The 26,418-nt window shown below is 41.4% G+C and overlaps 3 protein-coding genes across 8 annotated transcripts in view; 1 reads left to right on the top strand and 2 right to left on the bottom strand.

The window, feature by feature from the left end:
• ubr7 (ubiquitin protein ligase E3 component n-recognin 7) lies at nucleotides 1-18,331 on the bottom strand. Of its 4 annotated transcripts, none has more exons than XM_046291824.1 (12): nucleotides 18,230-18,331; nucleotides 16,625-16,754; nucleotides 16,141-16,274; nucleotides 14,971-15,031; nucleotides 9,104-9,199; nucleotides 8,951-9,004; nucleotides 6,660-6,765; nucleotides 3,437-3,567; nucleotides 2,330-2,518; nucleotides 1,694-1,874; nucleotides 1,280-1,341; nucleotides 1-898 (listed from the first exon to the last, which is right to left on the bottom strand). In XM_046291824.1, exons 2-12 carry the CDS (start codon nucleotides 16,751-16,753, stop codon nucleotides 806-808), a joined length of 1,236 nt encoding a protein of 411 aa, XP_046147780.1. In that variant the 5' UTR covers nucleotide 16,754; nucleotides 18,230-18,331; the 3' UTR covers nucleotides 1-805. The 4 variants fall into 4 exon arrangements, with proteins under 4 accessions (XP_046147780.1, XP_046147781.1, XP_046147779.1 ...); XM_046291825.1 differs by having other exon boundaries at nucleotides 18,167-18,294; XM_046291823.1 differs by lacking the exon at nucleotides 18,230-18,331 and having other exon boundaries at nucleotides 16,625-18,090.
• Nucleotides 17,669-19,634, top strand: si:dkeyp-55f12.3 (uncharacterized protein LOC568418 homolog). The gene is made up of 2 exons (XM_046291831.1): nucleotides 17,669-17,905; nucleotides 19,019-19,634. The coding sequence occupies exons 1-2, from the start codon at nucleotides 17,701-17,703 to the stop codon at nucleotides 19,093-19,095; spliced, it is 282 nt and encodes a 93-aa protein (XP_046147787.1). The 5' UTR covers nucleotides 17,669-17,700; the 3' UTR covers nucleotides 19,096-19,634.
• tmem251 (transmembrane protein 251) overlaps nucleotides 19,538-26,418 on the bottom strand; it is a 17,307-nt gene continuing 10,426 nt past the window's right edge. For 2 of the 3 annotated variants that reach the window (XM_046291828.1, XM_046291830.1), the window contains one exon: nucleotides 19,538-22,515. In XM_046291828.1, the coding sequence (XP_046147784.1) occupies nucleotides 22,054-22,515 (462 nt within the window). In that variant the 3' untranslated portion in view covers nucleotides 19,538-22,053. The remainder of the gene's footprint in view (nucleotides 22,516-26,418) is intronic. The other variant, XM_046291829.1, reaches the window with a different exon arrangement.

The following is a 26,418-nucleotide window of genomic DNA, read 5'->3' on the forward strand; positions in this document are numbered from 1 at the left end:
TTTACATTATTCATAGCTTTATTTCTTAGAGTGAACATTAAAAAGGAACAGGGAAACCAATGGTAACATTTAACGTGGTCCTTTAAAATACCAACCGTACTAATGGGCCAGGGTTCTGCAATCATGCGATCTACAAGCAGCTGTAACGGCACTAAGGAAATTGCAACTAAGGACAAATACAAAATTATAAATTGTCAAAGGAATGAGTTGAGAGAAAGCGTGTTATGGGAACGATGACCAGCTTAACCAGTTTTGATAATGCATTGTTCTAATGAGTTTTAAGAGCAAATCCATTGATGTTTATTCAAATAAAAAGGTAAATAAAAGGTCAAGGGGTCACTGCTCTGTCTGTTGTCTGGAACACTTGCTGTCAGGAAAACTGAACTTAGGCTTTCTCTCCAGTTTAAACAAAAAGTGTTTGAGGAGAGCAATGATAGACTAATAATTCCCTCTAGAAAGACTAATAATTCCCTCTAGAAAAAGATAACCAAAGTATCAACCAAATGCCAGTTCATTAACCTGCTTTGCCTCAATAGACAAATCACATTGCAGCGTCCCGAGTACAGTACAACAAAGCATACTGCCCAGAACAAGATAACAAAAGCTCATACAATGTTCAATTTTTTTTTTTTTTACTGCATTTTTATTTGTTTAAACATAACATCTGAGGAGTTGTACTAGAAGATGATATTGGACGCAAGGCAATGACATTCAGTGGGAAGAAGAAGAAGGAATACAACTCTACTGACAGGTGTTGGGGAAATGTGGAGAGGGGGAGACCGGGAGTTGTCTGAATGGAGATTGCTCAGCTGCAGTAGTACTGGCCCGCGTTGGCCCGTCGTCTCTTGCGGTTCTGCTGCTGTTGGAAGAACTGACGGATGTCCTCGGGCGTCACTACCTGGGGGGTGAGAAATGGGGCACCAACTTTTTATGCCTCTTATTGGGTGTAGCGACTTCGGCTACAAACAAAAGATGGAGTCTAGGTCATGCGAGGAGTATTGAGTTTGACAGAATTCGATTTTCATCAGATAGTTACATTAAATAAAGTTTGATCTCATGGTCACACACCAAGGACAGGACCGCCGGGAGGTGCATTCCAGATTCAGTGACCACAATGTGAAGATCGAGCAAAACAATCCTCATCAATGCTATCATTATAAAGGCTGGTTTGCGACACTGGGATAGTGAACATCAACTGAGGACCAAAATACAATGATGCTGATATGATTGATCATTCAACTAAATAGTGTGTACGCTGATAAATCTGCAGGTTAATTACCTTTCCTTCTGCAGCAAATCTCTGCAGGAAATCCTTCAGCTCAGTCTTCATGTCATTGTACCCTGAGAAGGGAGGGGGTATTTTAAAAAAAGCTCTTTTTTGATTGCAGCACCGATAGTTGTCTCCACACAAAATAAATCATCTGTATTTCAATCAATACAGCGAAGGGAATGGCTCTAACTACTCATCCAACACCTGCCTCACCTCTTTCCTTCATTCACTCTCTCCCTGTCAGATGGTCCAAATGATCTCCCTACCCCTAATGCTTTGATGGTTGCAGGTCTGTACAGTGTAAGCAATAATGGTGGAAACTCCTCTACTTCACATACCTACCCAGAACCTTCAGACCTGCAAACATCAAAGGGATAGGGAGAGAAATGGTTTAGTCTCTTCTTTAACACCACCACCTCGTACCGTGGATTATCTCCAGCTGCTGAACCCGGCCCAGGGTATTAAGGGCCGACATCAGGGGGTCGCGACCCTCGGCGGTCCCGGCCTGCTCCTGTTCTGTGGTCTTTCCTTTATTCTCGTAGGCTAAGACCGTGTCCGACTCATCCAGGAGAAAGGACATACCAGCATCAGCGTAGGATTTCTGCTGGGGGGAGGAAACGGGTGAGCAGAGTTTTCCTATTGTCAATAGTAATTCTAGGAACGATATAGGCCTACTCAACTACATAAATATGCAGTAATTCTGATCATAAACCATTTTTATTTGGGTGTATTATGCCTTTGATTTGTTGTGCAAGATACTACTCGTACATACACACCAAATTAAAAGGCCTAAACAACATGCATGTATTTACCTGTTCTACAATAAAACAGATGTATTCATTAGTGCACACTGTAACAAAACATTTTGCAACTGAAAATATTTTACACCGAAAACCAGCGTTTCTTATTGGGCAAATTCAGGTTGGTCCCTCCCACTTTCAGCCCATTTGGTTCCCAGTGAATACACCTCAGATTGTGGCTGTTTGACTTCCTTCTAAAATGGCTGAAGCAGAGAACAGAGTAGCAGCCGGGTTTATGGGATAAGTGGTGAAGACATACCTTGCAGCTGACACAGGAACAGAGTTTGGTTCTCCAGGCTGAGGGCCAGAATACAGCTCCAAACTCTGCTCTCTCTGTACCTGTGCCCCCCAGCTCCATGAGCCTGCACTCGGAGGGGGCTTTGGAGGGCGAGCCTCCCTCCATCTCCTGGTGCCTCCTTTTGCAGCCTGGCACCCCATTGGATTTGACCTGCGAGTAGGACAGATATCACACAATGTCCTCTGAACACTCAAAAGATTAATATTTTCCACAATATGATTACAAAAGGTTAGACATGAGAGGTTAAAAGGATGAAGGTAGGAAGTGAACACCTTGCTTTGACTTATCGTGCCCAGTATAATCTGTTAAGTCTAAGGAAAGGAAACATTTCCTAAGTATCTTATCAAGGCCCATTACCTTGCACAACCTCGCCAGTAGACAGACCACTCCCTTAAATCCCAAACCAAAAAAAAACAGTTGCCAGTTGTATAAGAGTGACTTCTGTCTTTGGTGCATGCAAATGTGCGAGCTCACCGGGCCCCTGCGGGAGGGGGCAAATCGTGGGCTGCCATATTTTCTGTCAAATAAGGCTGGCTTCAATTTGCTGCTCGCCTCAGAGGCTGACTAATGAAATCATTCTTGTTGATATGCGGGCGCCGCAAAGCCTTGGGGCTGCTCCCCGCAGACCAGAGAATCTGCGCATGGCACGGGCCATTTATCCCCTAAATACCCACAGGAAACTAGCACAGCCTGGTTCTGTGCACTCATCTCATGCTGACTGTTAGAGGACTGAAGCCACCTGGTGGTTGATACCGACAGTCCCCTTTCCCTGCTCTGCATGGATGCAATGCTGTCAACAGTGGTGAAAGCAGTAACTTTGACTTCTGAAACATGTGTACCTAAAGCATAAGAAAACAAAATGCATGAAGACGCATTGGAAACCTTTTCCACATAATATAGTTCCATCCATCTGTTTTATCTGGTAATAATATCCCTTTCTCAGTGATACTTTTAAACCAAGATACCCATTACGGGTTCATTCATGATATTCAATGTACTGCAAGAAATAAAATGCTATTCATTGTTCTCGTAACATTGTGTATATGAAGCTTTGTGTGGAGTGAGTACCTTCGCTTCACCCTGGTTATTGAGGCTCGTGGAGGCCTCCTCTGTTGTGTTCTTGCCCTCCTCACGGTCCCCCTCTTCATTCGTCACCTCCCCTTCTGCTTTGCAGGGGCTGGCTTTGGTCGCAGCGGGCACTGGAGGAGAAATACAAAACAACATGGAGCCACTTAAGAGCTGATAGGCTCTTTGCACTGTTTTACAATGGCTGTATTCATCAATCTAGCGAGGCAATATTTTCAATAATGTAGTAGTCCCCCCCCCCCATTTATCAAACAGCTATCTAAGTTATATATTTAGAGCCGCCTGTTCGATGGGAAACCAGCAATGTTTTTGTCATGTCTGTGTTGTGAGCAAGTCTACCGGCAGAGGAGCTTTTCCAAGGCCGCCCTTTTGATGTGACGTGGAAAACAGGTGAGGGAGTACAGTTACAGCCGGAAGTGACTTTTCATAGCAGGTTAGGACAGCATTTTAGCTAACCCCAACTCTTTTCTTGACCTTAACCTAAGTCTCCTAACCTGCTGTGTAAAAATACTTCCGATCGTAGCTGTACTCCTAGTCAGAACCCTGGATGGAGCCAGAGACAAGTTTATTCGACAGAGAAGCCTCTGATTGTCCTAGGAATGTCTAGTGTTTTATTCTGACTTATATCATTTGACACCGTGTTATAACACATATGGAATGATGTAGTAACCAAAAAAAGTGTTAAACAAATCAAAATAGTTTAGATTCTTCGAAGTAGCCACCCTTTGCCTTAATGACAGCTTTGCACACTCTTGGCATTCTCTCAACCAGCTTCACCTGCATATGCTGAGCACTTGTTGGTTGCTTTTCCTTCACTCTGCAGTCCAAACCATCTCAATTGGGTTGAGGTCGGGTGATTGTGGAGGCCAGGTCATCTGATGCAGCGCTCCATCACTCTCCTTGGTCAAATAGCCCTTACACAGCATGGAGGTGTGTTGGGTCATTGTCCTTTTGAAAAACAAATCATAGTCCCACTAAGCATAAACCAGATGGGATGGCGTATAGCTGCAGAATGCTGTGGTAGCCAGGTTGGTTAAGTGTGTCTTGAATTCTAAATAAATTAGGGTCACCAGCAAAGCACCCCCACACCTCTATGCTTCACGGTGGGAACCACACATGCGGAGATCATCCGTTCACCTACTCTGCATATCAAAGACACGGCGGTTGGAAGCAAAAATCTAAAATTTTGACTCATCGGACCAAAGAACAGACTTCCACTGGTCTAATGTTCATTGCTCGTGTTTCTTGGCCCAAGCAAGTCTCTTCTTCTGATTGGTGTCCTTTAGTTGTGGTTTCTTTGCAGCAATTCGACCATAAAGGGCTGATTCACACAGTCTCCTCTGAACAGCTGATGTTGATGTGTCTGTCTACTTGAACTCTGAAGCATTTATTTGGGCTGCAATTTCTGATGCTGGTAACTAATGAACTTATCCTCTGCAGCAGAGGGAACTCTGGGTCTTCCTTTCCTGTGGCGGTCCTCATGAGAGCCAGTTTCATCATAGCGGTTGATGGTTTTTGCACCTGCACTTGAAGAAACTAAATTCTTAATTTTCCGGATTGACTGACCTTCATGTCTTAAAGTAATGAGGGACTGTCGTTTCTCTTTGCTTTGCTTATTCAAGCTGTTCTTGCCATAATATGGACTTGGTCTTTTACTAAATAGGTATATCTTGTGTCTAGGATAGGATAAGTAATCCCTCTCACCCCCCCCCCTAAGTTTTAGATGCACTATTGTTAAGTGACTGTCCCACTGGATGTCATAAGGTGAATGCACCAATTTGTAAGTCGCTCTGGATAAGAGCGTCTGCTAAATGACTTAAATGTAATGTAAATGTATACCAACCCTACCTTGTCACAATACAACTGATTGGCTAAAATACATGAAGGAAAGAAATTCTACAAATTAACAAGGCACACCTGTTAATTGAAATGCATTCCAGGTGACTACCTCATGAAGCTGGTTGAGAGAATGCCAAGAGTGTGATTCCATATGTGTTATTTCATAGTTTAAGTCTTCACTATTATTCTACATTGTAGAATATAGTAAAAATAAAGAGAAACCCTGGAATGAGTAGGTATCCAAACCTTTGACTGGTACTGTACATATTTCCACACTGAGGCTGGAATAATAGTGAAAATGATAATGCCGTTTTAGTGTAAGAGCTGTTTGAAAAGGCCGCCTGAAATTTCAGCCTGGTTTGGTGGGATGGTGTTTTGGCCGGCTTGGTGATTTAATTAGTTAGACCAATGAGTCTCAAACCTCCCTGCCAATAACAGCTTTCCCACTCAGACCACCTCCAGACAGTCCTAACAAAATTCTTGCTTGAGAAATTGCTCTTCGCTAAGAAGCTATTTAGTTTCTTTTTGACCATTTTAATGAAAAGAAATCATAGTAAGGTAAATCATTGTTACCCAGAAATGATTTGATATTGAGATCAAAACGACTGAATTGGACCTTAAAAATCCTTGAGGGGGCATGAAATCGTGCACACATCGACCTCAATAGCTAACGGCACTTTAGTATTTTAGTCACCCATTGAAGTAAACTGCTCTACCGCAAACCATAGCCTCTTGTTCACTAGTTACTGCAGGTTTCATTAGTACTGTACAGGTAACTGCCAAAATAAAGGAAACGCTTGAGTCAGTGAGGGATAAAGTATTTTGTAAGCAGGTTGTTCCACACAGGTGTGGTTCCTGAGTTAATTATGCAATTAACAAACCATTATGCTCAGGGTAATGTTTAAAAATGTCCAGTTGCCCATTGTTTTGGCTACCATGGCTAGAAGAGATCTCTGAACTTGAAAGAGGGGTCTTAGATCACCAGATGTCAATCCAGTTGAACACTTATTTGGGGTTTTCCCAACACCAAATAATGGAATTTCTCATGGAAGAAGGGTGTCGCATCCCTCCAACAGAGTTCCAGACACATGTAGAATCTATGCCAAGGTGCATCGAAGCTGTTCTGGTGGTCCAACGCCCTATTAAGAAACTTGATGTTGACGTTTCCTTAATTTTGGCAGTTACCTGTACGTTCACATAGAAGCATAAACAAAACACAATGTGGTAGGTCTAAAGAATGTCTCCTATCCTGAAGTGTTTTCTTTCTGAATGTGTTAATTGGGGCATGCCAGTAAACTGAAGGTAATGAGAGTACCCATAGAACTACATAAAGAATCACTGTGAATTCTAGGATCTCTATGAGTACCTGCCAGATGGGTGGCGTAGGCCCACAGGAAAGGAGCATTGTTCATGCAGGACTCACACACCATCTCCTGGAGCTCCACGCACTCTGGCACAGGGCAACCCAAGTGCTGGATAAAAAAAACGTAATAACACTCATATACGATATACATATAGCAGCTATGGCATCAAGTGTACACAGTCAAGACCAGTGTAAAGACCAGGCCGGTCTTGAGTTAAATACTCGGGATGCGTTCCAGATATAGGACTTCACAGATTACAGGATCTGTATATTATCTTGATGTGGTTCCCAAGATGTTAAACCAGGGTTCTCCAACTCTGGTGATGGAGAGCTACTGGGTGTACAGGCTTTTGTTCTAGCACAATGAATCAATAAATTATGGGCTGTGTTCAGTAGGCATAAAACATGAGAAAGCATTTTGAAACAGAGCTCTTATCCAAACCTGTCCAATAAGAATGCTCATTTTCGCTTTCCGTTTTACCATATGTTGCTTCCTACTGAACAAACCCATTAAATTTGAACCATGATTAGCTGAATCCATTGTGCTGGGTTGTAACAAAACCTTGCACACCAAGTTGCTCTTCGTGACCAAATGTTTTAGAAGCCTGTGTTTAATAGTTCTGGCATTGTAAAGACCTGATCTGTCCAAGGCCTATATTCACAAATGTCATACCCCCTAAAAAAGACTAACCTTTCCTTATTGGTAATGGTGAGAGGTAAGCATGTCTTGGGGATATGATCATTGTGCTTCTGTAACTTTCTTGCTCATGATTATACATAATCATGGTAGCATCCACAAACATATAATATTATGTAAAATAAAAGTAACTCCCAAACGACAATACATTATTCACCATTCACCTCTAAGCACAATATAATCTGAACCACAACAAACTACAAATGTGTAGTCAAATGTATGTGGACACCCCTTCAAATTTGTGGATTTGGCTATTTCAGCCACACCCTTTGCTGACCGGTGTATAAAATCGAGCACGCAGCCATGCAATCTCCAAGGACAAACATTGGCAGTAGAATGGCCTTACTGAAGAGCTCAGTGACTTTCAACATGGCACGTCATAGGATTCCACCTTTCCAACAAGTCAGTTAGTCAAATGTATGCCCTGGTCAACTGTAACAGCTGTTATTGTGAAGTGTAAATGTTTAGTAGCAATGACTCAGCCGCGATCACAGAACGGGACTGCCGAGTGCTGTAAGGCGTAAAAATCATCTGTCCTCGGTTGCAGCACTCACTACAGTGTTCCAAACTACCTCTGGAAGCAACGTCAGCACAAGAACTGTTCATCGGGAGCTTAAGATCACCATGTGCAATGCCTAGTGTCGGCTGGAGTGGTGTTAAGTTTGCCACCATTGGACTCTGGAACAGTGGAAATGTATTCTCTGGAGCGATGAATCACGCCTCACCATCTGGCAGTCCGATGGACGAATCTGGGTTTGGTGGATGCCAGGAGAACGCTACCTGCCCCAATGCATAGCACCAACCGTAAAGTTTGGTAGAGGATGTTTTTCATGGTTCTGGCTAGGCCCCTTAGTTCCAAGGGAAATCTTAACGCTACAGCATACATATATTCTAGACGATTCTGTGCTTCAAAATTTGTGGCAACAGTTTGGGGAAGGCCCTTTCCTGTTTCAGCATGACAATGCCCCCGTGCACAAAGTGAGGTTCATACAGAACTGGTTTGTCGAGATCTCTATGGAAGAAATTTACTGGCCTTCACAGAGCGCTGAACTCAACCCCATCTTGGGATTAATTGGAACGCCAACTGTGAGCCAGGCCTAATCACCCAACATCAGTGCACGACCTCACTAATGCTCTTGTGGCTGAATGGAAGCAAGTCCCCCAGCAATGTTTCAACATCTAGTGGAAAGCCTTCCCAGAAGAGTGGAGGCTGCCAAGGGGGGACCAACTCCATATGAATACCCATGGTTTTGGAATGAGATGTTTGACGAGGTGTCCACATACTTTTGGTCATGTAATGTTTAAGTGAATTTGCCCAAATACTTATGACATCTTCAAATGGGGGACTAGATACATAAAGTGCTGTCATTTTTAAACGGTAAAACAGATGTAGAAAATACCCTCAAATGAAAAGGTTACATTCTGTACCGTCACGTCATGTGAAACACTTCATCGCAAATACAAAATGCTGGAGTATAGAGCCAACTTAAACATTTTAGCTTCACTGTCCAAATACATACATAGGGGAGTATACAAGCCCAGGGACCTGTGCATCTTCAACACATCCTTATGCTTTGGTGCTCCACAAAAGCCTTACCCTGCCATGAAGCCAGTCCTCACAGACAATGCACTGTATCATCTCATCTTCAACCTGGGAAAGACATGTTTTGGTCAATAGATCTTCACTAGAATACTGATTTTTTTCAAAAACCAATTCATAGACTATTTTAGGTGAATGGTCAACTCTCACCGGGTCTTCTGGGTCTGGATATGGCCTGTTACAGGTGCAATACAGACCAACAAAATTGTGGCTGTATTTGTTCTCCGTGTTCAACTGATCCTTGTCCTAGAAGACAGTGAAATCAGTAACATCATGGACCATGCAGTACTCTGCCTTGATCAAAGTCTCTCAATCAATGGTCCTGGGGACCCAAAGGGGTGCAGATTTTAGTTTTTGCCTTAGAACTAACACACTTCCTTAAGCATGATTATTTTGGGTCCCCAGGACCAGGTTTGATTAACACAGTCCTAGATGTATAGTTTCGGACAACTATATTGCCACCCTTGCACTTTTCTTAAATAATTCCCTAGTTCTTTAAGTTGAAATTAAAATAAAAACGCACCACACTTATTGGATTCTCAACATCGCAAAACCAATTTGATTTTTGAATGCTTAATTTGATCATTTTAATTGAGAGACCAATGGCATGGACAAAATTGTTGACACCCTGAAGCTAGTACTTGGTTGCACAGCCTTTGGCCAAGATAACTGCAGCAAAATAACTGCAGCAAATTACTCTAATTCTTCAATGTTTGAGAATTGCTGTTTTTGGTCGTCAGTAAACACAGCGCTGATCTCTATTTCCAAAGAGCTATCATTTTGTTTTTTGGTACGCAGAATATTTTCTCCTGGATTTAGGCTTGTTTAGGTGGGTTGTTGAGAAGTTTAGCAAAAACCAAATGAAGCATTCAAAGAAAGGAACACCCTCCCTAAAATCAAACAAGGGGATGTTTGATAATGCTGTGGGGTTTCTTTGCTGCCACTAGTACAGGGGCGGAGCCTGTGTGTGCAAGAGATCATAAAATCAGCAGCTTATCAAGGTGTTTTGGAATGCAGCGTTTAACCCAGTGTCCAAAAACGGCGTCTCTGTTGAAGGTTGTGGGTTTTCAAGCAACCCAAACACACATCAAAAGCACCCTGGAATGGTTTAAGAAGAAACACTAGACTGTTCTGGAGTGGCCAGCAAAAAGTCCCGATCTGAATCACATCCAATAGGGAGCTGAAAACAGCAGTTGGGTCACTCTCACAAAATAAGTTGAGAATTACCTTAACCGCTTTCGATGTCCCAAAAAGTTAAACACATTATTTTTTAAACATTTCTCCCTAATGAAAAGGCCTGAGTTAAACATAACACTGAAAATTCACCTAAAATAAATTAGAATTCAATTAAATGACTCATCTGTTTCTGTAATGAGAAGGCGAAGTGGGGTAAACTGGGTGTTTGACAATAAGAACCTAATTTTGAAGGCATATAAGCGTATACATTTCGGGGCTCCCGAGTGGCGCAGCAGTCTATGGCACTGCATCTCAGTGCTAGAGGCGTCACTACAGACCCTGGCTTGATTCCTGGCTGAATCACAACAGGCAGTGATTAGGAGTCCCATAGGACGGCCCAGTGTCGTCCAGGGTAGGCAGTCATTGTAAATAAGAATTGGTTCTTAACTGACTTGCCTGGATAAATATTTTTTTAACAATCAAATAAAACTTGTGCCTATCTAAGGACTATTCCTCTAGATGACGCATCATCACTATATTTAAAAACTGGAGTTTTTACACAAAGTAGTCCGCAGTGTTAGTACGTAATAAATACTATAGTTTAATGTAAATGTTGTGGTTTATGGACAAACTACCGCAACATATTTGGTTTATTAAAATACTTTGTTTTTTAATAGCAGAAATGATTCCGGACGCATTTCGGTAATGAGAATTTGGGGTGAAAATGTACAAAATACAGGCGAAAAATGTAAATGTATTTACAATAAGATACTTCCCATAAAACCACACATCTTAGTCCTCAGAATGATACGAGATTTTTGCAGATTCATCATGGTTTTGTAACTCAATTTGCTACAGACAACCAGTTGGTGGAGGGCACCCCTCAAGCATTGAAGAATTAGAGCAGTTTACTCCTGAAGAGTGGTGAAAACTGCCAGTAGAAAGGTACAGCAAGCTCTTTGATGGCTACAATGCCATTTTCCTTTATTTTTTAAATTGAAATGGTAAAATTTAAAGATGCACTATGCAGAAATCGTTCAGTAATTTCCTGGTTACTAAAATTCTAATAGTTTCAGTTTGTGGCGAAACAAGAAAGTATAGTGTAGAGAATCATTGTACCATCTAAACTAGAGGAATTCGGGCCGATTTCAAGTTTTCATAACAATCGGAAATCGGTATTTTTGGACACTGATTTTAAAAATATATTTTTAAATCTTTATTTAACTAGGAAAGTCAGTTAAGAACACATTCTTATTTTCAATGGCGGCCTAGGAACGGTGGGTTAACTGTCTCGTTCGATGGGCAGAACGACAGATGTTTACCTTGTCAGCTCGGGGGATTCAACCTTACGGTTAACTAGTCCAACCACCTGTCCCGCATTGCACGCCACGAGGAGACTGACTGCCTGTTACGCGAATGCAGTAAGCCAAGGTAAGTTGCTAGCTTGCATTAAACTTAACTTATAAAAAACAATCAATCAATCATAATCACTAGTTAACTACACATGGTTGATGATATTACTAATTTATCTAGCGTGTCCTGCGTTGCATATAATCGATGTGGTGCGTATCGTTGCTTCAATGTGTACCTAACCATAAACATCAATGCCTTTCTTAAAATCAATGCACAGAAGTATATCTTTTTAAACAGGCATATTTAGCTAAAAGACATCCAGGTTAGCAGGCAATATTAACCAGGTGTAATTGTGTCACTTCTCTTGCGTTCAATGCACGCAGAGTCAGTGTATATGCAACAGTTTGGACCGCTTAATTTGCCAGAATTTTACGTAATTATGACATAACATTGAAGGTTGTGCAATGTAACAGGAATATTTAGACTTATGGATGCCACCTGTTAGATAAAATATGGAACGGTTCAATATTTCACTGAAAGAATAAACATCTTGTTTTCGAGATGATAGTTTCCGGATTCGACCATCTTAATGACCTAAGGCTCGTATTTCTGTGTGTTATCACGTTATAACTAAGTCTATGATTTGATAGAGCAGTCTGACTGAGCGATGGTAGGCAGCAGCAGGTTCGTAAGCATTCATTCAAACAGCACTTTTGTGCGTTTGCCAGCAGCTGTTTATGACTTCAAGCCTATCAACTCCCGAGATTAGGCTGGTGTAACCGATGTGAAATGGCTAGCTAGTTAGCGGGGTCACTCGCTCAGAGACTTTGCGTGGTTGTTTTCCTTTTCTCTGCATGGGTAACGCTGCTTCGAGGATGGCTGTTGTCGATGTGTTCCTGGTTTGAGCCCAGGTAGGAGCGAGGAGAGGGACGGAAGCTATACTGGCAATACTAAAATGCCTAAGAACATTCAATAGTCAAAGGTATATGAAATACAAAATCGTATAGAGAGAAATAGTCCTATAATTCCTATAATAACTTCAACCTAAAACCTCTTACCTGGGAATATTGAAGACTCATGATAAAAGGAACCACCAGCTTTCATATGTTCTGAGCAAGGAACTTAAACGTTAGCTTCCTTACATGGCACATATTGCAGTTTTACTTTCTTCTCCATCACTTTGTTTTTGCATTATTTAAACCAAATTGAACATGTTTCATTATTTATTTGAGGCTAAATTGATTGATGTATTATATTAAATTAAAATAAGTGTTCATTCAGTATAGTTGTAATTGTCATTATTACAAACAAAAAAAAAGTTTTATTTTATTTTAAATTGGCCAATTAATAGGTATCAGGTTTTTGGTCCCCCAATAATCGGTATCGAAAAATCATAATCGGTCGACCTCTAATCTAAACCGCTGAGGAATATCTTTTCCATTAACAAAAATATTGTATTTTCAAACTGTTTTAAGCTGGGGTACAAAACTGAAAGTAAGAGGCAAAAACTAAACTTTAAAACAGGAAGCATACAAATAGCGCACATAAAACAGATATCGCTTCTTAAACTTGCTTTCAATGAAAATGACAGATCTTTAATTCACATCTACAGTTGAAGTCGGAAGTTTACATACACCTTAGCCAAATACATTTAAACTCAGTTTTTCACAATTCCTGAAATGTAATCCTAGTAAACAATTCCCTGTTTTAGGTCAGTTAGGATCACCACTTTATTTTAAGAATGTGAAATGTCAGAATAATAGTAGAGTGATTTATTTCAGCTTTTATTTCTTTCATCACATTCCCAGTGGGTAATAAGTTTACATACACTCAATTAGTATTTGGTAGCATTGCATTTAAATGGTTTAACTTGGGTCAAACGTTTTGGGTAGCCTTCCACAAGCTTCCCACAATAAGTTGGGTGAATTTTGGCCCATTCCTCCTGACAGAGCTGGTGTAACTGAGTCAGGTTTGTAGGCCTCCTTTCTCGCACACGCTTTTTCATTTCTGCCCACAAATGTTCTATGGGATTGAGGTCAGGGCTTTGTGATGGCCACTCTAATACCTTGACTTTGTTGTCCTTAAGCCATTTTGCCACAACTTTGGAAGTATGCTTGGGGTCATTGTCCATTTGGAAGAACCATTTGCGACCAAGCTTTAACTTCCTGACTGACGTCTTGAGATATTGCTTCAATATATCCACATCATTTTTCAGCCTCATGATGTCATCTATTTTGTGAAGTGCACCAGTCCCTCCTGCAGCAAAGCACCCACACAACATGATGCTGCCACCCCCGTGCTTCACGGTTGGGATGGTGTTCTTTGGCTTGCAAGCATCCCCCTTTTTCCTCCAAATATAACTAAGATCATTATGGCCAAACATTTATATTTTTGTTTCATCAGACCAGAGGACATTTCTCCAAAAAGTATGATATTTGTCCCCATGTGCAGCTGCAAACCATAGTCTGGCTTTTTTATAGTGGTTTTGGAGCAGTGGCTTCTTACTTGCTGAGCGGCCTTTCAGGTTATTTCGATATAGGACTTGTTTTACTGTGGATACAGATACTTTTGTACCCGTTTCCTCCAGCCTCTTCACAAGGTCCTTTGCTGTTCTGGGATTGATTTGTACTTTTCGCAACAAGGTACGTTCATTGCTAGGAGACATAACGCGTCTCCTTCCTGAGCGGTATGACAGCTGCGTGGTCCCATGGGGTTTATTCTTGCTTACTATTGTTTGTACAGATGCATTTCAGGCCTTTGGAAATTGCTCCCAAGGATGAAACAGACTTGTGGAGGTCTACATTTTTTTTCAGAGGGCTTGGCTGATTTCTTTTGATTTTCCCATGATGTCAAGCAAAGAGGCACTGAGTTTGAAGGTAGGCCTTGAAATACCTCCACAGGTACACCTCCAATTGACTAAAATGATGTCAATTAGCCTATCAGAAGCATCTAAAGCCATGACATTTTCCGGAATTTTCCAAGCTGTTTAAAGGCACAGTCAACTTAGTGTATGTCAACTTCTGACCCACTGGAATTGTGATACAGTGAATTATATGTGAAATAATCTGTCTGTAAACAATTGTTGGAAAAATTACTAACCGACTTGCCAAAACTATAGATTGTTAACAAGAAATGTGTGGAGTGGTTGAAAAATATGTTTTAATGACTCCAACCTAAGTGTATGTAAACTTCAGACTTCAACTGTATGTGAATTTGGTCAGGTCCCCTAAAAGTTACATATTGCACAAAAATAAAACTGGTTCTGCAATGTTGAAAATCTAATAGCATGTTGTGGAGACCAAAAGTTGTTTTCAATTTCAACTTATTTTGGAAGAAATAGGGAATTATTTAAGAAAAGTGCAAGGGTGCCAATATATTTTGCCAGACCAGCAACTGGCTACATATATAAAACATGCCTATCATGCTGTTATTGGCCTAATGTCTCTAATTCAAACTACCACAATTTCAATAAATGTAAGGAAACTTACTGAGTATAACTTGCACCTCATCTCTTCAAACTTGCCGTTTCCACAGTCACAGCGGAAATTCCTGCAAAAAGTCCCAGCTCAAGATTAACTATAGGAAAATTCTGTTCGCAACTGCAATATCCCAGATAAAGCTAGAGTGCTGTGGTTCATGATTATATTTATTTCACCCTTATTTTACTAGGTAAGTTAAGTGAGAACACATTCTCATTTACAGCAAATACCTGGGGAATAGTTACAGGGGAGCGGAGGGAGGGATGAATGAGCCAATTGGAAGCTGGGGATGAGGGCCATGATGGTATGAGGGCCAGATTGGGAATTTAGCCAGGACACCGGGGTTAACACCCCAACTCTTACAATAAGTGCCATGGGATCTTTAGTAACCACAGAGAGTCAGGACACCTATTTAACATCCCATCTGATAGACAGCACACTATACGGGGCAATGTCCCCAATCACTGCCCTGGGGCATTGGGATATTTGTTTTAGACCAGAGGAAAGAATGCCTCCTACTGGTCCTCCAACACCACTTCCAGCAGCATCTGGTCTCCCATCCAGGGACCGACCAGGACCAGCCCTGCTTAGCTTCAGAGACAAGCCAGCAGTGGGATGTATGGTGGTACAGGACAAACAAGGCAACAGTAAACATGTCATCCACCACAAATTAATTACTATAACTCCCACCTTGGCCCAATCAGTGTAATTTTGTAAATGCCAGATATCTGTGGCAAGACGCATGTGACTAGTGTACAAACAAACGGAAGGAGACAGGTCCACAGTCCTCTCCCCAATTTCATTGTGTGGGACAATAATACCTTTGAGCACAGATATAGGGGCACACACACAGCAATGAAATATTGTCCTACAGTATTTCTGTTCATTTCCCGACAATTCTGCATCACATCCGTTCATCGACACCCAACATTTGATCTATTGTGCATGGCCCACGTTTGTGTTGGTCTGTCTTATCCTTTAGGTGTCCACTTCACGTCTCTATCTGAATTCATCATCGCAGCTCCTTACCTCCTCAACCTTATTGGAAGAGTAGGTCCAAGGTCCCTCCCTTCAGACCTTCTTCTCCAATAGGTTTTGAGAAGGTGGCAATGAGAGAGGATGCAAGGAATTGAGGAAAGATTAATAGGAAAAAAAAATCAACAATGCAGTGAAACTCACCTTTTGGTGTAGAGCTCAAAAAGGTCATGGCCTTCATGGCATTTGTAGGAGCAGGCCAGGCAGACTCCGGCTGGCTGGCCCCCCTTTGGTGTGCAGGTGCTGCAGGCATAGAGGGCTTGTCGCTTCACATAGCCCTGCAAGACCACATCAAAACAAACACGTGTGAAACTGGCATCACATTGAGTCCTTCGGATTGAGCATGAATGCAATGTATACCATGGCAATGAACCAGGGAACGTTACATTTGTAAAACCACAGGTTACATTTTGTTATAACGAGTTAATAAAAATACAAATCAAGTTCAATTTATTAACAATTATGTCATTTAGGTTGGCGGAGACATCAAATTGGTGACGTCGCTAAAGGTTCCATTTTTCAAAATCCATTTGAAACTAAACACTGGCTTAGACTGCGAAACTGTATTATAGCTAACTTAAACTGGGGTAATTTGTGTTTCTCTAACAATGTGGGGCAAATAGCCTACCTCGGGATAGGAACACTTCTCGGAATCACTACCAGCTAAAACAGCAGATGCCTCATTCTCCAACTCTTCATCTTCTTCCAAAACATCTACCAAAGAAACAGTAGCCTCATCGCCCTCATTTGCCGCCATTCTCGGAAAATAGAAGGTGAAAAAAGTGTGAATACAAGTTCCTGTTCCAGGGCAAAATGTAGAGCGCCAGATAAATCTAAACAGGGACGTCCAGAAGGACTTGAGAGAATGTATCAAAATGCTCTGTATACCAAAATGTACAATAAATTAGATACAATAAGCAAAAAAACATTGGAACGCACTGGACGTTATGTTATTCTCAAACCCGATACACCGAGGGAGTTATTTTACACGGGCCCAGATGGAACCGGGCAATGGGCCGGCACGTCATCTCGCGAAAGCGGGGAGGGAGGAACACCCATCTCAAAATTAACAGTAATCTGTGCGGTCGGTCATGTTGTTAACAAGGCATCATGTTGCATCGTCCGGAAACATACTATATATATACACTATTACATACTATATATGTCCATCGAATAAATGTTAGCGATGTCAAATTAGTTTTCACTTGAACGGCAGAAAACCAATCACTTTCATGGGAAAAGAAAGAATCCTACTCATTACTGCACTTGCTTAATTACGTCACTATTGTTTTTAGCAGATTTAGATAGAGCAGCTGGCTCACGCCAGGGAGGCAGCCTGGTTCCAAGTCGAATGTAACCAACTTTCAGCCAAAGCAAAACATGCTTACACGGGCGCCCGGGCTAGATGAATCGAACCACCTCACTGTAGCTCTCTCAGAATGACAATTTCCGCACGATTTCCGGATTATGCTAATATTTCACCCTGTTGGCGGGAGTTTCTGAAAAGCACTTCAGAGATTTTGACATTTTGATCAATTAAAATATTGTCTACCTGTTGGTTTAGTTGGTGATTGTTATTTATATATGTATTTGTGCAAATATGGCGAACGTCTCAAAGTACAAGGCTCTGACCAAATCGAATGTACGTCAAAATGCCGCTATGACTCGGGTCAGAGTTCAAACTAGGGTCATGGTTCAACAATCATGGCAGCTACTGAGATACGAGGAGAGCTAAAATACAGGGATGGCCTGAAGAAAGAGATTATCATAAAAACAGAAAACAACCTGACTTCTATGATAGTGGGGATTAAGAAATTAAACGCAGACGTATCGGGGCTCCTCACTGATCTCGTTGTACAAGAACAATTTTGCGGAGGAAATGACAAGGGGGATTTGCAAGTCGACGACGGTGAGCCTGGTTAGCTAGCTAACGTTACTGGTAGCTCATTTAACAACACGCTTAGCTACCGCGATGGATGTTGATAAAAACTAAACAAGGTTCGCGAATTGCTCTGCTTCTATTGAGGCTAGCTATTGTTTATTTTTATTGTGGCTATTGTCTCACGAAATCTATCGATTTTGTTTAGCTAATCATGACCTGGAAGAACACAACATCTTTCGGTAGATAGAGCTAGTTGCTATGAAAATCATTATATAGACAAATCCCAACCTTAACAAATCTTTGGATGATCAGATAAACCGCCCACGTTGATCAGATAATGATTTTAGATACCTGTCTTTGGGCTAGCTACTTCATAACACAGATCTTCCCAGTATCAAACCGACTAACGTTAGCTTGCTCGGCTACAAATACTTTTTTTGTGTGCCTATGATGCCACTGTGACGTACAAACATATTGTTACTACGTGTGCATGTGAACAGATTAATTGATTCCGTCATCGGAGTTTTGATATGATCATTGAGTTTTCCCGATATCACAATTTATCAAATTACAAGTGTTCAAAACATAAAAGCCTGCAGCCTGTCATTTCAGATGAAACGATGTTCTATTCCTCCATCTTGAGACTATGGGTAGGCGGCCTATGACATTTGAAGACATTACGGCTATCAAATCAATCAGCTTTGTGTCATGCCTGCACATTATGTTATCAAGCTGCATAAATTGTGTCAACATAGATTTGATGTGAATATTCCTATCAATCATTAAAACATGCATCTCTCACATAACTGGTATTTGATCACTAATATGTAACCATATCTTGTGCTACATAAAAATTAAAAAAATATGGCTTGGTCAAATTATTTTACTGAACCTACCTCAGTCCGTGACAGGCTTCATTTAACTGATGCAATCTAAAATGAGTCCAATATTAACATATGGACTACAACACTTGACAGTTTTTAAAATCACTCTATAGGCAATGTACTTTAAGCAGGTCCTATGGGTGGGAAGGAGATAAATGTTTATTTGTGTCATGTCTGTTGGTTTGTTTTCACTTCTGTCAACCACTCCCCAAAATGTATCTTGATCACAAAAGTAATTTTCTGTCATCTGTTGCAGATGAGGAGGAAGATGAAGACACAAAAGCCCCTATTATGCAGCCTCCTGCAAAGCGGTCCAAGACCTTGAGGGCCTGACAAGGGCTCTGTCCCAAATGGCACCCTTTTTCTTATAGTTCACTCCTTTTGACCAGGGCCCAAGTAGTGCACTAGGTAGGGAATAGGTTGCCATTTGGGACATAAAAGACTACTGTAGGAAGAAGGGAGTCTGGTCCTGGCATACAAGACTGGAAGACACTGTTTTGGGGGCAGATATGCCAGCCCTTATTATTCAATCCACTGGGTGGCTATTATTAATTCATTCCCACTCATGTATGTATGGTATTGCTCCTGCCTTGGCAATCATTGCAGTTATGATCTACATCTTTCTCTTGATACAATTGAAATGTTTGTTTTGAACATTTGTATAAATGTCAATCGTTTAAGTGGAATGTATTTCAGACATCTTGTTAATGGATACTAGAATTGCACTGTCCCTGCAGCATTTGCTTGCTTTGAGAAATGACATGAACGGTCTGCAGACATTTTCCCATAACGTTTAATTTTCTTACAATCCAGACCTTATTTTAATCACAGTGCATTTAGATTTGAAAGGCAATAAAAATCAGAAGCACCAATGTGAATCGCCACTCATTCTTTTAGACCGACCACACAAGCCCATATTTTTTTTCTTTCTAATACGACTATTCCTTTCCCATTAACACTTTTTTTTTTAATAAACAGAAAAAACCTAGAGGAACCATGACAGGCAGTGTCTCTACGTCCAAACTATCATTTGGGACTTGTGTAGGTTGAATCAAGGGTGGACAACTCTGGTTGAGTAGGGAAGCTTCTACAATGTATGATTTGACCTTGACACTTACTGATCAAATCAGGTTATTGGCTAGCTTGAGGTTTCAGTTACTGTAGTCAGTTGTAGCTTAAAACCAATAGTACTTTCGGTAGGGAAAAAATGGATCAAAATGAGCATTATGAGTTCAGGTAGTAACTCCATCTGTAAATGCTTCTTCCATCTTATGCCTACTGAACGTGGCCCTTTGTAGACACTACAACTGAGGACCCAAGTTGTGCAATATAGTAAAAAGAGGAATGAAGTTGAAACGGGTTCAGTGAAAATGTAATGTGAGCCACTAAACACCCAGTCCAAAACCCAAGTAGATTATCCTTTATAGCAGCCCCCCAGTGCACATTTTTGCCCTAGCACTACACCGATGATTGAATTCACCAACTCATCAAGCTTTGATTATTTGAATCAGCTGTGTAGTGCAAGGGCAAAAACCAGAAACAAGCACCCCAGAACAAAGTTTGGGAAACCCTGCTTTATAGTAGGGGTGTCAAACTCATTACATAGAGGGCCTAGTCTGTTTTTTTGCTTTCGATTTAGCCCTAAACAACCAGGTGAGGGGAGTTTCTTACTAATCAAGGACAAGGGAAGAGCACAAACCCCATACACTTGGGCCTCTGTGCAATGAGTGACATGCTGTATAGTCAAGGACAAAATCAGGGTTGTGTTCAATAAGAAACAAACAGAACTGATAAGCATGGAAGGATTACCTGGACAAATGCATTTTTGTTACAAAGAGTATCAACATGTTTTCTGTGTGCCTTACTGAACACAACCCAGCCCAATTCCCTTTAGGTCAGGTCACTCGACACAGCACATGCCACTTCCCTGTGTTGGGAGGAAGGTCAAATAAACCTTTTGCACATTCATTACTGTGCTAATGTAGATGGACTATTTAAATTTAATTTTCCATCTCGAATCAATTGGAAACATTAAAAAATATGGAGGTTGACCTCCACCATCAACACAGAGTAGCCAAAGATTATTTCAAAACAACGTTCAAATTAAATGAGTATTTTGCAGAAATGCTTAAGGACACTACCTGCCATATAAATTAATGTGGCACAGACAGCCAAGACATATTTAAGATAATATAGGAAAGCCATATTTGTCCCATTGCTCATTTCAAAATAGGAAATGATCTTTGTTGGCAGTGAATATTTTCCTCGTAACTTACATGTGAAGGATTCCACAACTCATTGAACATAACACATTTCCACATACATGTCTTACAAAAAAGGGACCAGGGATCCTCATAAAAAAGGCAAAAACATTGACAATTTCATGTCACGTTTTTGTCACTTTATGGCACATAAGGACAAACAATGGCTGTAGTAGAAGATCTGTATTTTTCCAAGAGCATGGTCCGTGTGCTTTGTGTGGACTTTCTTTGACTTTACTTGGAGGGTGGGGGGGGTCCTAAAAGGCACAAGATATTTATCTTAGACAAATACTGGATAGATTGACCAATTGACAAATCCCCGAAACACTTCCTAAATATTGCAAGTAATAGAATGACAAAAAAGCATGTTATGTAGAAGGAAATTACTGAGCCAACACAGCAGTAAATAACACTACAAAATACATTCAGACCAATAACAAAACAACACAGCAGTACTTATCTAAGAATCACTACTGATCCACTAAGACAGTTTTTTAAAATGGCATCACATTCCTAAAACTGTCTGTACAAATTAGTTGACACGTGATATTTCACCGTACTTCGAGTCAGTGGGGTGGTAATAGTTATGGGATGATGATTGAACCAAACTTTCCTCAGAATTATTTGCTCAAAAAAGTGGGACCTTGCAGTGAATGGATAAACCCTCAATGATTGGTGTCTGTATCATAGTCAGGTACTGTGGTGATACCCAGGAGCACGTGGCACCCCTTTGGTCCAGCCTTTGTTGAATGTAAGAAATCACAAATACAAAGGGTTGTGAAACGCGTACCATTGTTCATCTCAAGAACAGCACACATACACATCAACAAAACCACCACGAAACCCCCAAGTGAATTGCCTAGTGATGCCTGGCATGCTTAACACTTCACACAGTGCACTAGTTGAGTGTTAAGTATCCTGTAGTTCAGGTATGAGAGTAGTAGGCCGCCGCCAAGATTGTGTGCAGCATGCACTAAGGCTGCTCACCCTGCCTCTCATATTATCCACCATCTCAAATCGGTTGGACACTTTAGGTGTCAATCAGCTGCAGCCGGCTGATCTGATTGGACGCCTTGGCAAAGGTCTGGTGGCGGTTGCAGAGTACCGCCAGGCATATGGGCAGGATGCAGTAGCCCACCGTCTTGGGGTCAGCGCGCGTGCACGAGTAGAGGAAGAGGAACACCTGAAGGTAGGGCATGAGGAAGATGGTGACCCACACCCAGAAGGGCAAGAGGAGCAGGCGAGTTTTGAGACTCTGGGTCCACGTGGGCAGTGAGGATGGGGGCCCAGAGGATGCGGCGGGAGGTGTGTTGTCCCCTGGCAGAGGTTGCTGTTCCTGAGCCACCCGCTCCACGTGCTCCAGGGTGAGACGGTTGTATGTCTGGTCGATCTCAAAGACATAGTAGACGACAGCCACGCTAGCCAGAAGGTACAGCCCCACGCCGATCCATCCCATCCGCTGACGGAAGTTCATCATTCTCCATACTCCTCCCTGGAACAGAAAAGGGCCTTAGTTTCGTACTACTACTCAATAGCTTGCATTATGCATACCCATTTTCTTACCCAGTTGGCCACCCCTGGGTAAAAAAACAAAAAAACACTTGGGCTACATTCAGTACGATGTTTTACTGTAACAGTCAATTAAACAAAACAGTGCTGTGGGTTGGGGTCCGCTGCCCTTTAAATATGTCACGCATTGCTTCAAGCCACACCCCACCACCCCCACCAAACAGTAAACGTACCTCAAAGTCTGGGGCGTATTCAATACTCAGATTCTGTTGCAAAACATTTCTTAAAACGGAACAAAACAGGGAGGTACCTACCTGAATTAGTCCAATAATGATTACATACTTGATGAAGAACGTTGAATGTTTTGGGGAAATATGACCATACAGTAACACCATTATGCAACATAGTAAACATTCAAATCAAAACTGAATGCACCCCAGGAGAACCGCCTAGGCCACCCGGTCTCAGAGTAGATGTAACATAGTAAATGTAAATCAGGGATACTCAAAATTAGTATATGTTACGTTACATTTGGCAGAGTTTTCCACTAGTGCAGGCTGTCGCCTATACAGCCGGTTACAAACACATTTTCAGCTGGGTACTTTTTCCACTTAAATTAACTAGTCAATTTCTTTTACAACACAGAAGTCATAAAAAAAAGTCAGCCGAGCCCTCTCCCGCTAGAATGAACAACATGCATCTTCTAGAGATCTATTAGGACAGGCACCTGTCCGTCACAAAGTGAGCGATGGCGGGTTTGACAGTTGCTGTCTGTCCCGCCTCCCAGTACCTGTGTGTGTGTGTGTGTGTGTGTGTGTGTGTGTGTGTGTGTGTGTGTGTGTGTGTGTGTGTGTGTGTGTGTGTGTGTGTGTGTGTGTGTGTGTGTGTACATTGTAGCCAGTCAATCTGTACACGGAGGGAGAGCGCATGATGCTCCTTCATCGTCAATGTCAGTCAATTTGACCGTCCCATATAATGTGGTAACGATGAGTCAAAATCCACTTAGCCAACTGTTTTCTGGCACATTCATTTATTTTATTTGGCGTGTTTCATATGAAGCCACGCAGGGCTGGAGCATAGTATTACTGTAAATTGATTGATTGATGAACTTGCATGTATTGTCTATTGGAAAGCAAATTACATGGGGCTGAGATTGCAAGTCCTACAGCTTCCACACGATGTCGCCAGTCTTGTCAGTTGCCTGTACTTTGTTTCTTGGTCAAACGAGTAGGAGACAGCCCATTCCTTCCGGTCTCCGACAGGATGTTTTGGCAGAGAAATTTCCGACCATGATTTTAAGACGTGGAGCTATTGAATACACATCGCCCCGTGATCAATTTGATGGATTACAAAAGTATTTTGAAGGGTTTTGTGAAAGTTTATCGTCAACTTTTTTAATTTTTAAAAATGACGTTGCGTTTTAAAACTGTGTTTTTTCCTGTATCACACACACTTTTCATAGATCGATATTTAGGGTACATATGGATCGATTTAATTTTAAAAAAAAAGACCCAATAGTGATGTTTATGGGACATCTAGGAGTGCCAACAAAAGAAGATCGTCAAAGGTAATGAATGTTTTATTTCTGCGTTTTGTGTAGCGCCGGCTATGCTAATTATTTTGTTTACGTCCCCTTCAGGTATTTCGGGGTGTTGCATGCTATCAGATAATAGCTTCTCATGCTTTCGCCGAAAAGCATTTTAAAAATCTGACTTGTTGGCTGGATTCACAACGAGTGTAGCTTTAATTCAGTACCCTGCATGTGTGTTTTAATGAACGTTTGAGTTTTAACAAGTGCTATTAACCCTCTACTTTTTCAAACATTCTGTTAAAAATCGCGCAACATTTCAGCGCCCTGCTACTCAGGCCAGGAATATAGTATATGCATATGATTAGTATGTGTGGATAGAAAACACTCAGACGTTTATAAAAACTGGTTAAATCACGGCTGTGACTATAACAGAACGTGCGTTTCATCGAAAAGTGCAGGAATATCTGATCACTGAAAATGGAAATAAATATCCATCCGCGACTTCAAGGAATTGTTCAAAGTGAATCGAATTACATGAGACCCAGGTTTCAGTGCCTACAGCTTCCACACGTTGTCTAGAGTCTTGTAATTTGATTCGCAATTGATTCTTGGTCTAACCGAATCAAGGGAATCGATTCCCTCCGGTTTCCGACCGGATGTTTTGGTCGAGCTCTCTCCAAGACATTTTTTCGAAACAGACACCTATAGAATTGACATCGCCTCCTGATGAATTTTATCGCTTATTAACGTGTACTAATACCTAAAGTTGCATTACAAAAGTATTTCGAAGTGTTTTGTGAAAGTTTATCGTCGACTTTTTGAATTTAAAAAAATGACGTTACGTTATGAAACGCTATTTTTTTCCGTTTATCACACAGTCTTCATAGATCGATATCTATGCTATATATGGACCGATTTAATCGAAAAAAAGACCCAATAGTGATTATGGGACATCTAGGAGTGCCAACAAAGTAGATGGTCAAAGGTAATGAGTGTTTTATATTTTATTTGTGCGGTTTGTGTAGCGACGACTATGCTAATTACTTTGTTTACGTCCCCTGCGGGTCTTTTGGGGTGTTACATGCTATCAGATAATAGCTTCTCATGCTTTCGCCGAAAAGCATTTTAAAAATCTGACTTGTTGCCTGGATTCACAACGAGTGTAGCTTTAATTCAATACCCTGCATGTGTATTTTAATGAACGTTTGAGTTTTAACTAATACTATTAGCATTTAGCGTAGCGCATTTGCATTTCCAGAGCTCTAGATGGGACGCCTGCGTGCCAGGTAGGACCAAGAGGTTAAGAGGTTAAGTTAAGATAGGAGACAGTCCTAGACACATTGTATAGCCGGTTACAAACACATGGTGCATTGAGTTGGTTGGAACCTCTCCAAAGCACTGAGAATAAAGAATGATTAATTTATGATTGACTTAGAGTGTCCCTGGTGTAGAATTTCCAAGACAAATTGGTGTCACAAATAGAATTATTGAATCTACCTGCGGAGCTTTCCAGTGGGGGTCTGCGAGGAAAACTGGTGGCGCATTTTATGATGCGTGAGGGAAATTCCCATGTGACCAAAAAGACGACGAGACCCGCCCAGACCAGACCCTTACTGTGAGCTGTCCAGAAGGAGACACACCATCCACGAACAATTGAGGGAATGCAACTGATTTCAGTAAGTCAATTGAAATCAAATCTGTATCATTTCTTTTTAAAGGATTAAAGGAAGAAAATCAAGACGAGTAACACATAAAAAAGGTACCCATAATCTTATAGCGAGGAAAGACCATTCACTAGTTTTAAGAGAAGACTAGAGCGAGGGCAAAGCTACCATGGAAAGCCCCGCTGATAGCTATCTATAGGCATTTAGAAGAAATGTTGATGTGGTTTGCAACCACAAAAAAATAACAAGGTATTTTGAGTATGTGGTGTTATTTACATGTAAAGTAAGTAACGGCAAGAGTGCCGTTGACGATACATATTGTGCATAGCAAGTAATGACAGAGAATCGACAATGCACGTGGGTAATGAGATTACCGAGTGTGTCTGGAAATAGTATGAAGTGAATGTGGATGTGAAAGTTGAAAAAATGAGCATTGAGACCAGGCCGCGAATTATGAGGGACTCAAACGGGAGATACTGAGCAGTTATGGGTTCAATCTCGCATTCCGTGCACAACTGCGCCTTTGACCCCACCCTTTCCCCCCGTGCTCAGATGAGCGACCTGGTGCGCCTGACCAAGGGCTGGCTACTGACGGAAGTACCGTCCCTCCCGATGCTCGACAAGATCGCCCTGGATAAATACCTTCGGGCCCTGCCATACGAGATGAAGAAGAAGGTGAGCATGCTGAAAC

This window comes from Oncorhynchus gorbuscha, linkage group LG12 (assembly GCF_021184085.1).
Source record: "Oncorhynchus gorbuscha isolate QuinsamMale2020 ecotype Even-year linkage group LG12, OgorEven_v1.0, whole genome shotgun sequence".
NCBI classification, from domain to species: domain Eukaryota; kingdom Metazoa; phylum Chordata; class Actinopteri; order Salmoniformes; family Salmonidae; genus Oncorhynchus; species Oncorhynchus gorbuscha.